This window comes from Scyliorhinus canicula, chromosome 3, assembly GCF_902713615.1.
Source record: "Scyliorhinus canicula chromosome 3, sScyCan1.1, whole genome shotgun sequence".
In the NCBI taxonomy this organism is placed as follows: domain Eukaryota; kingdom Metazoa; phylum Chordata; class Chondrichthyes; order Carcharhiniformes; family Scyliorhinidae; genus Scyliorhinus; species Scyliorhinus canicula.
Window position 1 is genome coordinate 52095642 of NC_052148.1, and position 16881 is coordinate 52112522.

General features: G+C 42.1%; 1 protein-coding gene across 1 annotated transcript in view; it reads right to left on the reverse strand.

The window, feature by feature from the left end:
• LOC119963619 (methyl-CpG-binding domain protein 2-like) overlaps positions 1–16881 on the reverse strand; it is a 168150-nt gene that overhangs the window by 40924 nt on the left and 110345 nt on the right. Inside the window, 4 exon segments of the mRNA XM_038792950.1 lie at positions 4–48; positions 50–100; positions 102–154; positions 7732–7822. Of these exon segments, the coding sequence (XP_038648878.1) occupies positions 4–48; positions 50–100; positions 102–154; positions 7732–7822 (240 nt within the window).

Here is a 16881-nt window from a genome sequence, read left to right on the forward strand (position 1 = left end):
TGCTTTGCAGAGTGGTTGGTAAATGTTGAGCCAAACTGCTGGGTTCTTTCTCTACAGCTGCAGACAATTGCCCTGTAATGGGTCCAGAGCTGGTATGCAATCGCACTTGCTATTGCAGACAATAGTGCCTCATTTGTGTGACCAGGACCAATACCTTCATTAAAAAAAGAAAATATGAATATTACTGTTTTCATAAATATACAATTATTTTTCTTTAGTAACTGAGGTGCTATGATCGCCAAATTGCTTTAATGTACATATTAGTATTTGACATTAATATAGTCATAGTATTCCTGGCAGTAATGTAGTAGAAATGGCTCAGTCATGCTCTTTTGATAAATTTGGCATATTCATTTGACTGGTGCAAGAAGGGAATGGGAGGCGATGTGCTGGTGATGTGGGGCAGGGGCAGAGGAAAGGCTGGTGTAAAGTATTTTCATTTCATCTTGAGAATTAAATTCAGTCTATTGTCCTTTTGTGTTAATTTAGCTTTAGTTTAAGCTTTTAAAATTACCTGGTACAAAGGAATCTTTCCAATTTCTCCATCAGCCAGTCTCGTTGTGCAATGTTAGTCATGTGTCATGCTGAAATTGCTTCCTTTAGGTACAATACTGTTGGAACATTGAGACCAGGACCAGAGGACACCATCTCAGACTACAGGAACGGTCCTTTAAAACAGAGATGAGGTGAATTTCTTCAGCCAGAGGGTGGTGAATCTGTGGAACTCTTTGCTGCAGAAGACTGCGGAGGCCAAATCACTGAGTGTCTTTAAGACACAGATAGATAGTTTTTTGATCATTAAGGGGATCAGGGGTTATGGGGAGAAGGCAGGAGAATGGGGATGAGAAAAATATCAGTCATGATTGAATGGCGGAGTAGGCTCAATGGGCCTAGTGGCCTAATTCTGCTCCTATGTCTTATGATCATTCAGCTTTATATGTATAATAATAGTTAATGGATACTCACCGTGCCCATTTATGTGGGGTGGCTGGGGCAAGGGGTGGGTGAGTGAAGAGGGGTGAACGTAGTCTCCTGAATGGATAAGGAACCATGGCTTGACTAATATTATTTGACTAATCTCGTGAATGGAGATGGCAACCAAGAACACAATCAATAGGAGGAGCAGACCATATGGCCCCCTCAAGTCTCCTCTGTCATTCAATCAAATCATGGTTGATCTTTGGCCTCAACTCTCTTGCTAACTTGTTGCCATATGCTTTCAATTCCTAAGACCAAAATCTGCCTAACCCAGTCTTAAATATATTTACAATGAAACATCCACAACTCTATGGGATAGAGAATTCTAAAGTTTCACAATCCTTTGAGAGAAGAAACGTCTCATCTTAGCCCTAAATGATCGCCCTATTATCTTGAGTCTGTGCCTCCCTGTTCTAGATTCCCCAGCCAGAAAAAACAAGCTTGCTGTATCGACTCTGTCAAACCCCTTCAGAATTGTCTATGTTGCAATGCGATCACCTTTCATTCTTCTTAACTCCAGAGAATATAAGCCTAACTTAGTCATCATGGGACAACTTTATAATTTCAGGAATCAATCTGGTGAATCTCCACGGTGTCCCTTCCATTCTCACATATAGAGACCAAACACACACTACTCAAGGTGTGATCTCACTATAGTCCCGTACAATTGCTGGAAGACATCTTTGTTCTTGCATGCCAATTCCAAGCAATGAAGATGAACATGACATTTGCCTTCCTAATTACTAGCTGTACCTACATACTAACCTTTGTGTTCCTTATAGAAATACACCCAAGTAATTCTGACACCAAGATTTTTTAAAATATTCTGCTTTTCTACTTTTGGCCACAAAATTGAATAACCTCACTTCCTCACATTATACTCCATCTGTCACCCTTTTGTCTACTCACTTAACCTACCATATTTTTCTGAAGCTGTATTCACTTCACAGCTTACATTCCCACCTAGCTCTATTATCTAAAAATTCAGATATATTACTCTATCATTTTATTCAAGTCATTGATACAAATTGTAAATAGCTAAAACCCCAGCACTGATCTAGACCACTCCACGAGTTGCAGCCTGCCAACTTAAAATGCTCTTCCTGTGCTTTAACAAACCTTTCATCCATGCTAATATATTAACCAACTCCATGTGTCCGTATTTTGTGCATCAATATTTTTGTTGTATAGCACCTTATTAAATGTCTTTTGGAAATCCAAATATACCACATCTACACATTCCCCTTTATCTGCCCTACCAGTAGCATCCTTTAAAAAATTAAGAGATCTGTCCTGTTGACTTGGTCTGATCATATTGTGCTTTTCTAAGTGCACTGTCAAGACTTCCTTCACAGTTGATTCCAGCATTTTCGCAATTACTTATCAAACTAAGTGGTCTGCAGTTCCCCATTTCCTCTTTCCCTCCTTTCTTGAATAACGGTGCTAAATTTGTAACTTTCATTCCACTGGAAAAATACCAAAATCAAAGGAATTTTGGAAAATCATAAACCAGTGCATTTACTGTCTCTGCATCTACCTCTGTTGATATTGATTAACTTAAGATCCCCATTCTTACTAACACCTTGGTCACCCTCCATGTGTCTTCTACTTTGAAGATGGGTGTTTTATTTCTCTGCCATTTTCTCATTCCCATCATAATTTCTCCCGTCTCCGCTTCAAAGTCATCAACGGTTAATTTAGCTGCTCTCTTTCGTTTATATTTGTAAAAGTTCTCACAATCTGCTTTTACACTCCATAAGACTATAAGACATAGGAGCAGAATTAGGCCACTCGGCCCAATGAGTCTGCTCCACCATTCAATCATGGCTGATATTTTTCCCATCCCCTTCTCCCCATAACGCCAGATCCCCTATTGATCAAAAACCTATCTATCTCTGTTTTAAACACACTCAGTGATTTGGCCTCCACAGCCTACTGCGGCAAATAGTTCCACATATTCACCACCCTCTGGCTGAAGAAATTCCTCCTCATCTCTGTTTTAAAGGATCGTCCCTTTAATTGGAAATTATGTCCCCTGGTTCTAGTTTTTCCCTACAAGTGGAAACAACCTCTCCACGTCCATTCAATCCAGGCGATGCAGTATCCTGTAAGTTTCAATAAGATTCCCCTCATCCTTCTAAATTTCAATGAGTACAGACCTAGAGTCCTCAACAGTTCCTCATACGACAAGCTCTTCATTCCAGGGATCATTCTTGTGAACCTCCTCTGGACCCTTTCCAAGGCCAGCACAGCCTTCCTTAGATACGGGGCCCAAAACTGCTCACTCCTAGGTCGTTTACTCCTATATTCTATTTGATTTCCTTTTAATCTACTTTTTAGTGGCCCTTTGGTGGTTTCGCAAATACTCCTAATCCTCAGGTTACGGCTCTTCTTTACAATGTTAGAAACGTCTTCTTTTAACATTAACATCTATAGTAATGTCCAATTTCTCTAATAATGATAAGAAAGTCAGCATTAAGGCACTTTACCTGAATGCTCGTAGCATTCGTAACAAAGTTGATGAATTAACGGCACAAATCATTGCGAATGAATATGACTTGATAGCCATTATGGAGACATGGTTGCAGGATGGTCACGACTGGGAGTTAAATATTCAGGGGTACCAGACGTTTCGGAGGGATAGACAGGTATGTAAGGGAGGTGGAGTAGCACTAATAATCAAGGACGACATCAGGGTGGCATTGAGGGATGATATAGGTTCTATGGAGAATGAGATTGAATCCATTTGGGTAGAAATTAGAAATTCTAAGAAGAAAAAGACACTGATAGGCGTAGTCTATAGGCTACCAAATAATAGCATCATACTGGGACGGGCAGTAAATGAAGAGATAACTGATGCCTGTGAAAAGGGTACAGCAGTTATCATGGGAGATTTTAATCTGCATATAGATTGGTCAAATCAGCTCAGTCAGGGTAGCCTTGAAGAGGAGTTTGTTGAATGTATCCGGGATAGTTTTCTGGAACAATATGTAATGGAACCGACGAGAGAGCAAGCTATCCTAGATCTGGTCCTGTGTAATGAGGCAGGAATAATTAATGACCTCATCGTTAGGGATCCTCTTGGGAGGAGTGATCACAGCATGGTTGAATTTAGTATACAGATGGAGAGTGTGATGATAGAATCCAATGCCAGGGTCCTATGCTTGAACAAAGGGGACTACGATAGAATGAGGAAGGACCTCGCTAAAGTAGACTGGAAACAAATATTTTATGGTAGAACAGTTGAGGAGCAGTGGAGTACTTTCAAAGAAATCTTTCATAGTGCTCAACAAAAGTATATTCCAGTGAGAAGGAAGAATTGTAAGAAAAGAGGTAATCTACCATGGGTGTCTAAGGAGATACATGAGGCTGTCAAATTGAAAGAGAAGGCTTACAAAGTGGCCAAGATCAGCGGGAAACTAGAAGATTGGGAAAACTTTAAAGGTCAGCAGAAAGCCACGAAAAGAGCCATAAAGAAAAGTAAGATAGAACACGAAAAGAAACTGGCACAGAATATAAGGACAGATAGCAAAAGTTTTTATAATTATATAAAACTAAAAAGAGTGGCTAAAGTAAACATTGGTCCGTTAGAGGACGAGAGTGGTCATTTAGTTATGGGATATGATGATATGGCGGAGGCATTGAACAAATATTTTGTAACGGTCTTCACAGTGGAGGACACTAATAACATGCCAGCAAATGACCGAGAGAAGAAGGTAGGTGAGGACCTGGAAACCATTACTATCACGAAAGAGCAAGTGTTGGGCAAGCTAATGGAGCTCAGGATAGATAAGTCTCCTGGCCCTGATGGAATGCATCCCAGGATACTGAAAGAGATGGCTGGAGTAATAGCAGATGCACTGGCGGTAATTTTCCAAAATTCGCTGAACACTGGGGCAGTCCCAGAGGATTGGAAAACAGCAAATGTGACACCACTGTTTAAAAAGGGAAGTAGACAAAAGATGGGGAATTATAGACCGGTTAGCTTAACCTCTGTCGTGGGGAAGATGCTTGAGTCTATTATCAAGAAAGAGATAGGAGGGCACCTTGATAGAAATTGTCCCATTGAACGGACGCAGCATGGATTCATGAAGGGCAGGTCACGCTTGACGAATCTCTTGGAATTCTATGAAGACATTTCGAGCAAGGTAGACAAAGGGGACCCAGTGGATGTGGTGTACCTAGATTTCCAAAAGGCCTTTGACAAGGTACCGCACAAGACGCTGCTGCATAAGATAAGGATGCATGGTGTTAAGGGTAGAGTACTAGCATGGATAGAGGATTGGTTGTCTAACAGGAAACAAAGAGTGGGAATAAATGAGTGCTATTCTGGCTGGCAATCAGTGACGAGTGGTGTGCCTCAGGGATCGGTGTTGGGACCACAATTATTTACAATGTATATAGACGATTTGGAGTTGGGAACTACGTGTAAGGTATCCAAGTTTGCAGATGACACGAAGGTGTGTGGCAGAGAAAAATGTACTGGGGACTGTAAAACCTTAGAGAGGAACATTGACACATTGAGTGAGTGGGCAAAGGTCTGGCAGATGGAGTATAATGTCAATAAGTGTGAAGTCGTGCATTTTGGTAGGAGTAACAATAGAACGGATTATTACTTAAATGGTAAAAAGCTGCAGCATGCTGCTATGCAGAGGGACCTGGGTGTACTTGTGCATGAGTCACAGAAGGTTGGTCTGCAGGTGCAACAAGTAATCAGGAAGGCAAATTGAATTTTGTCCTTCGTTGCGAAGGGGATCGAGTTTAAAAGTAGAGAGGTAATGTTGCAGTTGTACAAGGTGCTGGTGAGGCCACACCTGGAGTACTGTGTGCAGTTTTGGTCTCCACACTTGAGCACTTGAGAAAGGATGTGCTAGCACTAGAGGGGGTGCAGAGTAGGTTCACTAGGCTGATTCCGGAGTTGAGGGGGTTATCATATGAGGAGAGACCGAGTAGATTGGGATTATATTCACTGGAATTCAGAAGGTTGGGGGGGGGATCTAATAGAAACATATAAAATTTTGAAGGGAACGGATAAGATAGAAGTAGAAAGGATGTTTCCACTGGCAGGTGAAAGTAGGACAAGAGGGCATAGCCTCAAGATTAGGGGGGGGAGCAGATTTAGGACTGGATCAAGGAGGAACTTCTTCACTCAGAGGGTGGTTAAAGTATGGAATTCCCTACCGAAAGGAGTAGTAGACGCTACTTCATTGAATATATTTAAAGATAGGGTAGATGTTTTTTTGAAAAATAAAGGAATTACGGGATATGGCGAGAATGCGGGTAAGTGGTTCTGAGACCACGAAAAGATCACCCATGATCTTATAGAATGGCGGAGCAGGCTCGAAGGGCCGGACGATCTACTTCTGCTCCTAGTTTTTATGTAAGCTACAGGTGGATATTTCTTGCCAAGTTTTTGTATTTTTATGGAATCTGTTTTTAGTTGAACAGTTTGAATTGTTTCTTTAAATGTTTCCCACTGTTTATTTACCACCATATCTTTTAATCTATTTACCCAAGTAATCTTAGCCAGCTTGCCCCATATACCAACGTAATTGGCTTTAAGATGCGTGTTTGGAACGGAAATATGTTGCTTTCAAACTTATTGTGGACTTCAGTTGTATTCTGATCAGTTTTGCCTAATGGAACCTTTACAATGAGAATACAAATGAATCATGCTTGAGTGCACAATACTAGATCCATTAAAATAGCTTGCTCCATAGTTGATTCCACGACATACTGCTCCAAGAAACGATCATGGAAGCATTCTTCAAATGTATCTTCCAAACCACTCATGCCAATTTGATTGGTCCAATCTACAAATAAATTAAAGTCCACCACAGCTATTACATTGCCTTTGGTATAAACTCTAATGATTTCTTGCTTAATATTCTGTCCAACAGTATACCACTATTGGCCGGGGTGGGGAGGGGGCTAGAAAACACTCCCACAAGCAATTGTTAACCTTTGAACAGGGGATTAGGGTTTCCCTGTGACGTTTCCAAGTGTTACTGCCTACGATGTTTACATGTAATAATAATCTTTATTAGTGCCACAATTGGGCTTACATTGACACTGCAATGAAGTTACTGTGAAAATCCCCCAGTTGCCACACTCCAGTGCCTGCCTGGGGGAGAATCCAGAATGTCCAATTCACCTAATAAGCACGTCTTTCAAGGAAACTGGAGCACCCGGAGGAAACCCACGCAAACATGGGGAGAACGTGCAGATTGCGCAGACAGTGATCCAAGCCGGGAATCGAACCTGGGTCCCTAGCACTGTGAAGCAACAGTGCTAACCACTGTGCTACCATGCCACCCAAGCTTGCCCAGGTTGCCTGCACTCCGAGAAACATATACTCAGATTAACTACTTACAGAAGTTGCAGGAAAAAAAGCAATTTACTGCCAACAAGCAGAAAATAGCTTGCAGTTCATTTCACTTTTACAAATTCAGTGCTCAAGAGGAATTCCCTTCGAAATTTGTTTCGAGTTTAAAGCACTCAACTTATTGATGTCTCAAATCAAGATTTATACACTTGCTGGTATATTGCCACATTAGAATTTTAAGAGCAAAGCTGTATTGGACACAAGCAAGAATGTACAATAGTAACAGCAGCTGAGAGTTTGTAAAGAATGGTGAGAATACCTTAAAAACCAGAAAGCACAGGCAAGATCTGAAACTATGCATGAAAGAACAAACTGTGTGCTTACATTGCTGTATCCCTTTATTTCATTACCTCATCAGCAGAACATACCTTGTAATCCTTTCGGAAGTTCCATTGATTTAATGATCTGCTCGGCTATGTCACAGGCACTCAAACCTTGCAGTCGTTTCTCCCAAAACAGCTGTTTAGAAAAAAAAAGGTGCAATTAACATACTTTAAAACAAACAGAGCTTATTCCTCCTTTGTCAGGCTAACAAGAGGGCAGTTGTGCAATAGTGTGGCAGAGGGAAACTATACATCTGTTTTAAATCATTCAAAAAGAAGAAATATGTTTTAAACAGTAATTCAACTTAATCTACATGATGCTTTTGATAGGTTTCATATCTATATTCACAACATAATTCATCATTTAATTCCCTTCCAATCTTTTTAAAAAAAAATTAATTCCTTCATGGGATGTGGGGATTGATGGCAAGGCCAGTTCTTGTTGCCCATTCCCAATTGCCCTTGAACTGAATGGTTTGCCAAACCATTTCAGAGGGCAGTAAAGAGTTAACCACATTTCTATGGGTCTAGAGTCACACGTAGCCAGACCAGGTAAGGCAGCACATTTCCTTCCACAAAAGGACATACATTATTACATGGGGATGCAGTGACGTAATGTTATTGTCACTGGACTAGTAATCCAGAGTCCCAAGGTAATGCACCCGATTCGAATCCTGCCATGGCAGATGGTGGAATTTGAATTCAATTAAAAAATCTGGAACTAAATATCTAATCATAACCATGAAGCCATTGTCAATTGTCGCAAAAATCCATCTGGTTCATTAATGTCCTTAATGGAAGGAAATCTGTTTGACTCCAGGCCACACAGCAAACTTGACTCTTGCATTCACTTAGGGATGGGCCATATATGCTGCCCCAGCCAGCGCTGCCCACATCTCATGAATGAATTTTTTAAAATTGGCAATATTTTAATGGTCATTACCTACCAATGGCTAGCTTTTAAATTCCAGATTAATTGAAGTTAAATTCCACCTGACGTTGTGGTGAGATTTGAATCTGTGTCTTCAGAACAGTCTGGGCCTCTAGATTACTAGTCCAATGATATTACCATTACACCACCATCTCTGCCCAGAAATAACAAATTAATTCTTCTCTTGAGCCTATTTCGAGGAGTAGATACTCCTCTCTCTTGAAAGCTGGTTTACATTAGTTTGTGATTGTCAGGCTGCAGGCAGAAGATGTCACAGGTGTCCCAATGGACCAAGTTTGATTTGGACAGCATGGTAGCACAGTGGTTAGCACTGTAGCTTCACAGTGTCAGGGTCCCAGGTTCGATTCCCGGCTTCGGTCACTGACTGTGCGGACTCTTCACATTCCCCCTATGTCTGCGTGGTTTTCCTCCGGATGCTTCGGTTTCCTCCCACAAGTCCTTAAAGATGTGCTTGTTAGGTGAATTGGACATTCTGAATTCTCCCTCAGTGTACCCGAACAGGCGCCAGAGTGTGGTGACCAGGGGATTTTCACAGTAACGTTACTGTTGTGCTAATGTAAGCCCACTTGTGATGTTAATAAAGATTATTATTATTCTATAAAGCCTGGACGAGACTCTCTACATTTAATAAATAAAGGCCATCTGAATCCCTTCCCACCTGAGCCACCAGTTGAAACATGTGTGAAGCAGAGCAGGGAGAAGCAAACAAAAAAGTGTAGAGGGTGCAAGGCCCCTCTACGCTCCTTTTGAGTTTTGCAGTGAAAGGTGGCTGGAATGGGCAGCACGGTAGCATAATGGTTAGCACATTTGCTTCATAGCTCTAGGGTCCCAGGTTCGATTCCCGGCTTAGGTCACTGTCTGTGCGAAGTTTGCACGTTCTCCCAATGTGTGTGTGAGTTTCCTCCGGGTGCTCCGGTTTCCTCCCACAGTCCGAAGATGTGCAAGTTAGGTAGATCGGCCATGCTAAATTGCCCTTAGTGTCCAAAATTGCCCTTAGTGTTGGCTGGGGTTACTGGGTTACGGTCAGAGGGTGGGGGCGTGGGTCGAGTGCTCTTTCCAAGAGCCGGTGCAGGCTCGATGGGCCGAGTGGCCTTCTTTTGCACTGTAAATTCTATGAGTGAGGGGTGGGGTAGAGGGGAGGAAAGAGTCGGTTACCTAATATGCAGGCCCAGGCGCCGATTTACATTTCCTCAGTTTGAATGGTGTGGCAACAGCCTAAACGCCAGTCCCTCCAGCTAGTGTTTCAGAATACATCTACAGAACCTCTTTGCCTACGATAATTTGATCTGGGGCAGAAGAGGTGTGGAAACACAGTTTTGTCAGGCAAGGAGGATGTTATAGCTTGTTGAAGTTGCCACACTATGGGGCTGGTTTAGCTCACTGGGCTAAATCACTGGCTTTTAAAGCAGACCAAGCAGGCCAGCAGCACGGTTCGATTCCCGTACCAGCCTCCCCGGACAGGCGCCGGAATGTGGCAACTAGGGGCTTTTCACAGTAACTTCATTGAAGCCTACTCGTGACAATAAGCGATTTTCATTTCATATGGTATTGGCTGCGCTCGCTATTGCTTAGTGATCATGGCACACAAATATATGCAAACTATATTATTTGCTTTGCTTGAACACCCAACGTTAAAATGCAGCTAATATGTGACATTCAGCATTCAGAATACACAAATATGTGTAACAATGAATGTGTGCACTAAATATGAATCTACTTTAAAAGATTCAGCCCTTGTGTTGTCATTGCAAAGAAGGGTGGCTGGAAGGAAAGCTGCCTGGGAAAGGCATGGCTAAGTGGGAAATACACAGGAGGTCCAGCAGCATCGGTGGATCTCTCTCTACAGATGCTGCCCAACCTGCTGAGTATGTCTAACATTTTCTGTTTATATTTCAGAGTTCTAAAATCCATTGTATTTTGCCTTTATAAGGAAAAATCATTTGAATCATGAAGGCCAGGGATCACACAGAGTTAATGGACACAAAAGCAGCCACTATACCAGCAAGAACAGCCATTTGGGTAACAATAAGTCCAAGTGAAAACTAGGATTTGACAAGATGTTATTTTCACATGTGCATCATACAGACCCATATTGTTTGTATATAAAACTCATTTATGTACTGATCTAGGTTCACATTTGACTTGTTTAACTCTTGATTCAGCATTGATTTGTGCACAATAATGGTGTGATTTTTTTTCTTTCCGCAGCAATAACTCAACTACATTTTGTTACAATTTTAATTTATCTTAATGATTAACATTAAGCAAACTTAAGCACCATCATTTAATTTGGTGGTGCATTTAAAAATCTGCTATCAATTTGTGAATTGTTTTTGATATGGTCAATTTATTCTCAATGGGTATCAAATACTTTAAATTTTATTTTCAATATAGTGCCACATATAACGAGTTTGGTTAGGTCTAGTTGCCGAACACTGCTGTTTTACAAAATATTACACATCGCGCTAAAGATTTCAATCCACAGGTCAAAATTACTAATGGTAAAATGAAAATTGCTTCCCAGTATCGCAAAGGTTGATACTCTTCTATCCATTCAGGCCACAATATTTTTTTTGCATTTAGAAAATTGCAAAAATCTAGCTAGTGCAAGCAAGGGGTTGGACATTGGTCTTCTGCCTTTGAAATCAGAATTCCAATCTTAACTCAGGGTGATGGCCAAATTGTATCAAAATTCTGATTCATAGACAAGGTTTTTAACTGCAACTTTACAATCTTATCAGTAATATTACAGGTTATCTAAGCACACTCCATATTCCCATATGGCCTTCAATGACATGAGGGGCCTGGCTGACCACTCAAGTGTATCTAAAATGTGACCAAAGTCCTTGTGATTTTAAAAACTGCTGATTTTTTTTTTAAACAGAAAGTTTTAAAACAAAGAAGATTAGGCCCACAGCTACAATCAAAACTGGGAGACAGGTCTCAGTCGTAATAAGTGGATGAGGAGGAAAAAATACACAAATCAAATTTAGTCTGTGGCCCAGTGCTGTTTTGAAGAGGACACACATAGGGTAGAAGTGACAGCTTGGTGCATCTCTACTACCAAGATTGTGTCATATCATCTTGGACTTCTCCTCCATGTCACAAACCATTATGAATTTTCTGTCAATGTGGTTGACTCATAAATGCTCCCCGGGATGGGGAATAAATGCTGTCCCAGTCATTGATGGCCAATCCCATGAATGAATAAAATTTTTAAAAATGTTCTATTGCCACTGGGCCAAATTCCTGGCGTTCCTCACCATCACTAAGTTGGTAGCATGGGTTGTGGTATCAAATCCCACTCCAGAAAAATCAGCATGTTAATAAGTTAATATCAGAGTAACTTGTTTTGGAATGAGATATTAAAACAAAGCCATGGGCGTAATTCTCCCAAGAAATGAACCATTTCAGATGAGAAAATCGGCACGATTCCCATCTTAATATTGCTAAACATCCTCATTGTTTTGGAGGAGCAGGACCTAAAGACGCTTGCAAGCCTGGCTTCACAGAGATGAGGCCGTAACTTTTAAAGGTTCCTTAATCTTAAAGTGATAGTAAATGAACCCCACCCCCACCACTGCCCAACATCACAGGCGTCGGGACTTCCTTCAGACATTCTCTCCCCCCCCCCCCCCCCCCCACCAAGTGAGCGACACCTTGAAACCGGGTCGCCAAATACCCCCCATTTTAGGCCCCATCCCTTCGCAGTGCCATCCTAACTCCCACTTCTTCCCCTTGGGTTTTGACAAACGGTGTATAATTCTTGGTCTGGTTCTTCAAATGTTTAATATTTCATCCATTAATGAGTTGAAGAGAGGACTCAAAGTTCTTTTTCCTCGCAGCTGTATCTTCTCAGTTGGTCAGAGCCTGCCTGAGAAATGGAAAGTGTCTTTGTGTATTTCCTTGGAATTTGATTTCTGCAGTGACAGGGAACATTGTCACATCTTTTGAGGTAACGAGGCTACTGTGGTTTTCGAAGACTAGAAATTAATTTTCTGAGAGTCAAAGCTAGTCATGGCCTCAATGACATCCTGAATCCCTGAATCTTACCACTGTACAAGTCAAAGCAAGCACCTTCAGGAGGGAAGGAAACTAGTTTTCTAGAGAGTTGGAAAATGAAACATAGGATCCAATAATAACAGATTATTGCTGTGCAAAATATCATTAAAGAACCAGAGCGCAGAGTGTGACGGTTTACTATAATGTGTTACTTATATTGAATATTCCACACGGAAACCACTAATCTTATGGATACAGATAAAAAAATTAGAGTTATAAGACACATTAAATGAACACTTGGCAAGATGGCTGGGGGCAGTTTAAGCATGGCGATTACTCATCGCAATATTTTCTGCAGTTTGCTCTACTCACAAATTGTTGCAATTCTACATTAGATAAAGAACTGAATAATCCTCCAGATATTTTAACTGTAGGCAGACTAAAATTTCATCCTACTGCATAGTTTGCTGCAGTACATGTGGAATTCCTATCTAGATTTCAATACTTCACCCTAACACTTGCTGTCGCCAGCTATGGAGTGTTTGAAAGACAAATAACTGACATGGTCAGGGATGCACACAAAATTCGCAATTTCAACAAACATTTGGCCAGTCTTTCCAACAGCAATGCCTGTTTCATGCATATGCCTCTTCATGCAAGAGTCTAAAATTACATCAGCTTGTAGCTGAAAACTCTCGGGAGGCATTTTAGTACAAAAGGTTGCAGAAGGGGATCAGGGGTTATGGGGAGAAGGCAGGAGAATGGGGATGAGAAACTATCAGCCATGATTGAATGGCGGAGCAGACTCGATGGGCCGAGTGGCCCAATTCTGCCCTATATCTTATGGTCGCTATTCAGCCCAACCATTCTTTGCCAACTTTGTACCTCCACCAGAACTATCTCCTGCAATTCCCTTTCCCGGTTTCCCCCTCATATTTTGTAATATCTTCATATATTCATCTCACTCTTAATTGCTCTGATCAACGCAGTTTCAAGTATCATTCATTCAAAAGTGTTTCCAATAACGTTTTGTAAGAAACCAATCAAACCTCTCTTCATGTACCTAGTGATAATCCTGAGTTTCTATCGCTTTGTTATTGATCATCAATGAGTATGAACAGTGGATTAAAATGTAACAAAAGCTTCTGCTTTATTAATAGCCAAAGATATATTTAAAAACAATCTTTTCTCAGTAATGATTTGCAGTAGACCGTGCTTTTGTTTAACCTCTCTAATTATAATTCTCTAAACATCAAGGTGATTAGCAAAAAAATGGTGAAAGCCTGCTTTCATTAATAGAATAAAAATCTGGGAATGTCTGAATGCCACAAAAGTGATTAAAGGAAACAGTCTTATGTTCTCTATACGGAAAAGGTGCAATCATTTTTTTTCTTCAGCTCAATGGGCGGCGTGAATCCCGCCCCTGCCGAATCCTCCGGCACCGGAGATTCGGCGAGGGCGGGATTCACGCCGCGCCAGTCGGGGGCCCCTCGCAGCGCCCCCCCCCCCTGCAATGGGCCGAAGTCCCGCTGGTTCTTTGCCAGTCCCAATGGCGTAGATTAGACGAGGCCCCTCACCGACGGGACCTGGCGGCGTGGGTGGGTCCCGGGGGGGCGCGGGGCGGTCTGGCCCCAGGGGGTGCCCCCACGGTGGCCTGGCCCGTGATCGGGGCCCACCAGTCCGTGGGCAGGCCTGTGTCGTGGGGGCACTCTTTTCCTATGCGTCGGCCGTTTCAGTCTCCGCGATGGCCGACACGTAGGTGATGCGCGGGGATGACGTCAGTAGCCACTGATGCTCCCGCGCAAGCGCGGACTCTCGCCGGCCAGCGGAGTGCCTTCAGCCCTGGCTGGCGTGGCGCCAAAGGTCTTCCACGCCAGCCAACCTCATTGCAAACCACTCCGGCGCCGGCCTAGCCCCTGAAGGTGCGGAGGGAGAATCTCGCCCAATACGTCTGAAAGCTCGATGGCTATCAGAGCTAGTGCACTAAGGCAGGGAGTTAGAAGCAAATCTCTCTGGACTGGATCAATTTCTTTTGTGAGATTTCAGCTTTCTTCAACTTGAATGGCGGCACGGTAGCACAGTGGTTAGCACTGTTGCTTCGCAGTGCCAGGGTCCCAGGTTCAATTCCCGGCTTGAGTCACTGACTGTATGGAGTCTGCACGTTCTCTCAGTGTCTGCGTGGGTTTCCTCCAGGTGCTCCGGTTTCCTCCCACAAGTCTGTGGGTTTCCTCTAGGTGTTCCAGTTTCCTCCCACAAGTCCCGAAAGATGTGCTGATAGGTAAGTTGGACATTGAGTTCTTCCACTTTGTACCCGAACAGACACCAGAATGTGACGACTAGGGGCTTTTCAGAGTAACCTCATTGCTTGTGACAATAAAGATCATTATTATTGCTCCTCAGCTCAATGTACTTTAGTGGTTAGGTGGATTGGCCATTCTAAATCGCCCCTTAATTGGAAAAAAAAAATAATTGGGCTCTTTAAATTTTTTTTAAAATGAGAAAACAGCAGTTATTTACTTCAATCCCAATTCTGTTCCTCCACTATACAATTAAACATTCTTTTCTACTTCACCTTGGTTGAGTGGTGCTTCTGTTTTAAGATTCGTGTGGTGAGGAATTCAAGCCCCATACTAGAACTCATGTACATGTACTAATCTGATCCTTCAATGGAGTAGAGACATTAGTGCATCTTTGACAGTTTTACCTTTTAACTACAACTTTTTAAGATCTAACCGGGTAATTCTGGTGGTTTAGGGGAACAATAAAGATCCTGGAGTTGTAACCAAAGAACAGTAGGGAGCTCTGTCTCATTATCCGTTTTCTGCCCTAATTCATCCATCGTCAAAAAATAGATTAACTTGTCATTTTGCTGGTGCTTGGGGGATCTTGCCATATGCAAGATGTTGACAAACGCAACAGTCACTGAATTTCAAAACAGTGGCAAGATTTTCTGGTTGTAATGACATGAAACTGTCAGAATTTGCTGTCATGACTGTGAATCTAACTTCTTGAGTCCACACATGCATAGTTGAATAGGAAAAGCCATAAGTTTCACCACAGGGTGCATTGTTGAAGTCATCAGATGAAAACCTTATAAATCACTTCATTTCACATGAACCTCCACTATTTATGCTGTTAGGCCTATCCTGAAAATCCTCAAAAGGTTACAGCTTTTTGAATGAGCTGTAATGGGGTCTTTCAATGGTACACTAAGGGTGGGATACTTCGGCCTCCCAGACACATTTTTCTCAGCAGTGGGAGGCAGCGTGCCGTTTGCTGCCAGTGGGATTCTCCCGTCGCTGTCTGTGGTAATTGCAATTGAAGCCATCCTATGTCGCCGGCAGCATCAGAGAATCCCGCCGCCAGCGAATGGCTGGAGAATTCTGGCCTAAGTCGCAAGTTACTGCTGAGCAAACTCCTCTGATCCTGAAAAACTAATTTTATATTTGCAGACTATCAGATTTCTTCATGATAAAAACATTTTTTTTTAAAGTTAATGATATTTTAGCTTCCACCTTAACCCCAATCTTTATGTTTCTCTCTCTAATGATTAAGTCAGTGATTTTTACTTGCTGGTTTGTGGTCAGTGAGAAGTCTTCAATACAGTTGACAGCTTAGCCTGCTCTATGATATCACTGCTGCAGCCACTTAGAAGAAAAGGAGGTGACTTGATTGAAACATACAAGAACCTGGGAGGGCACTTGACCAGTGCTCGAATGAAATTAATGTCAGGAAGGTGAAATCCACTCCAAAGTTCCTTAGATCTTGATGAACAGCAGTCTTCAGTGGAACTTCAAAGAGATGAGAAGGGATCTAGCCAGGGACCAATGGAACCCAAGAAAAACTGACATAAAAAACTGTAACAGAACAATACGAACATACGAATTAGGAACAGGAGTAAGCAACTCGGCCCCTCAAGCCTGCTCGGCCATTCAATAAGATCATGGCTGATCTAATTTTAACTTCAACTTCGCATTCCTGCCTACTCCCGATAACTTTTCACCCCTTGCTCATCAAGAATCCATCGACTTCTACCTTACATCTATTCAAAGGTTCTGCCTCAATCATCTTTTGAGGAAGAGAATTCCGAAGTTTCACAACACTCAAGAGAAAAAATGATTCCGAATCTCGGTCTTAAATTGGTGACCCTTATTTTTAAACAGTGGCTTTCAAGTCCTAAATTCTCCACATGAGAAAACATCCTTTTCACATCAACCCGGTCAAGTCCTCTCCCAGATTCT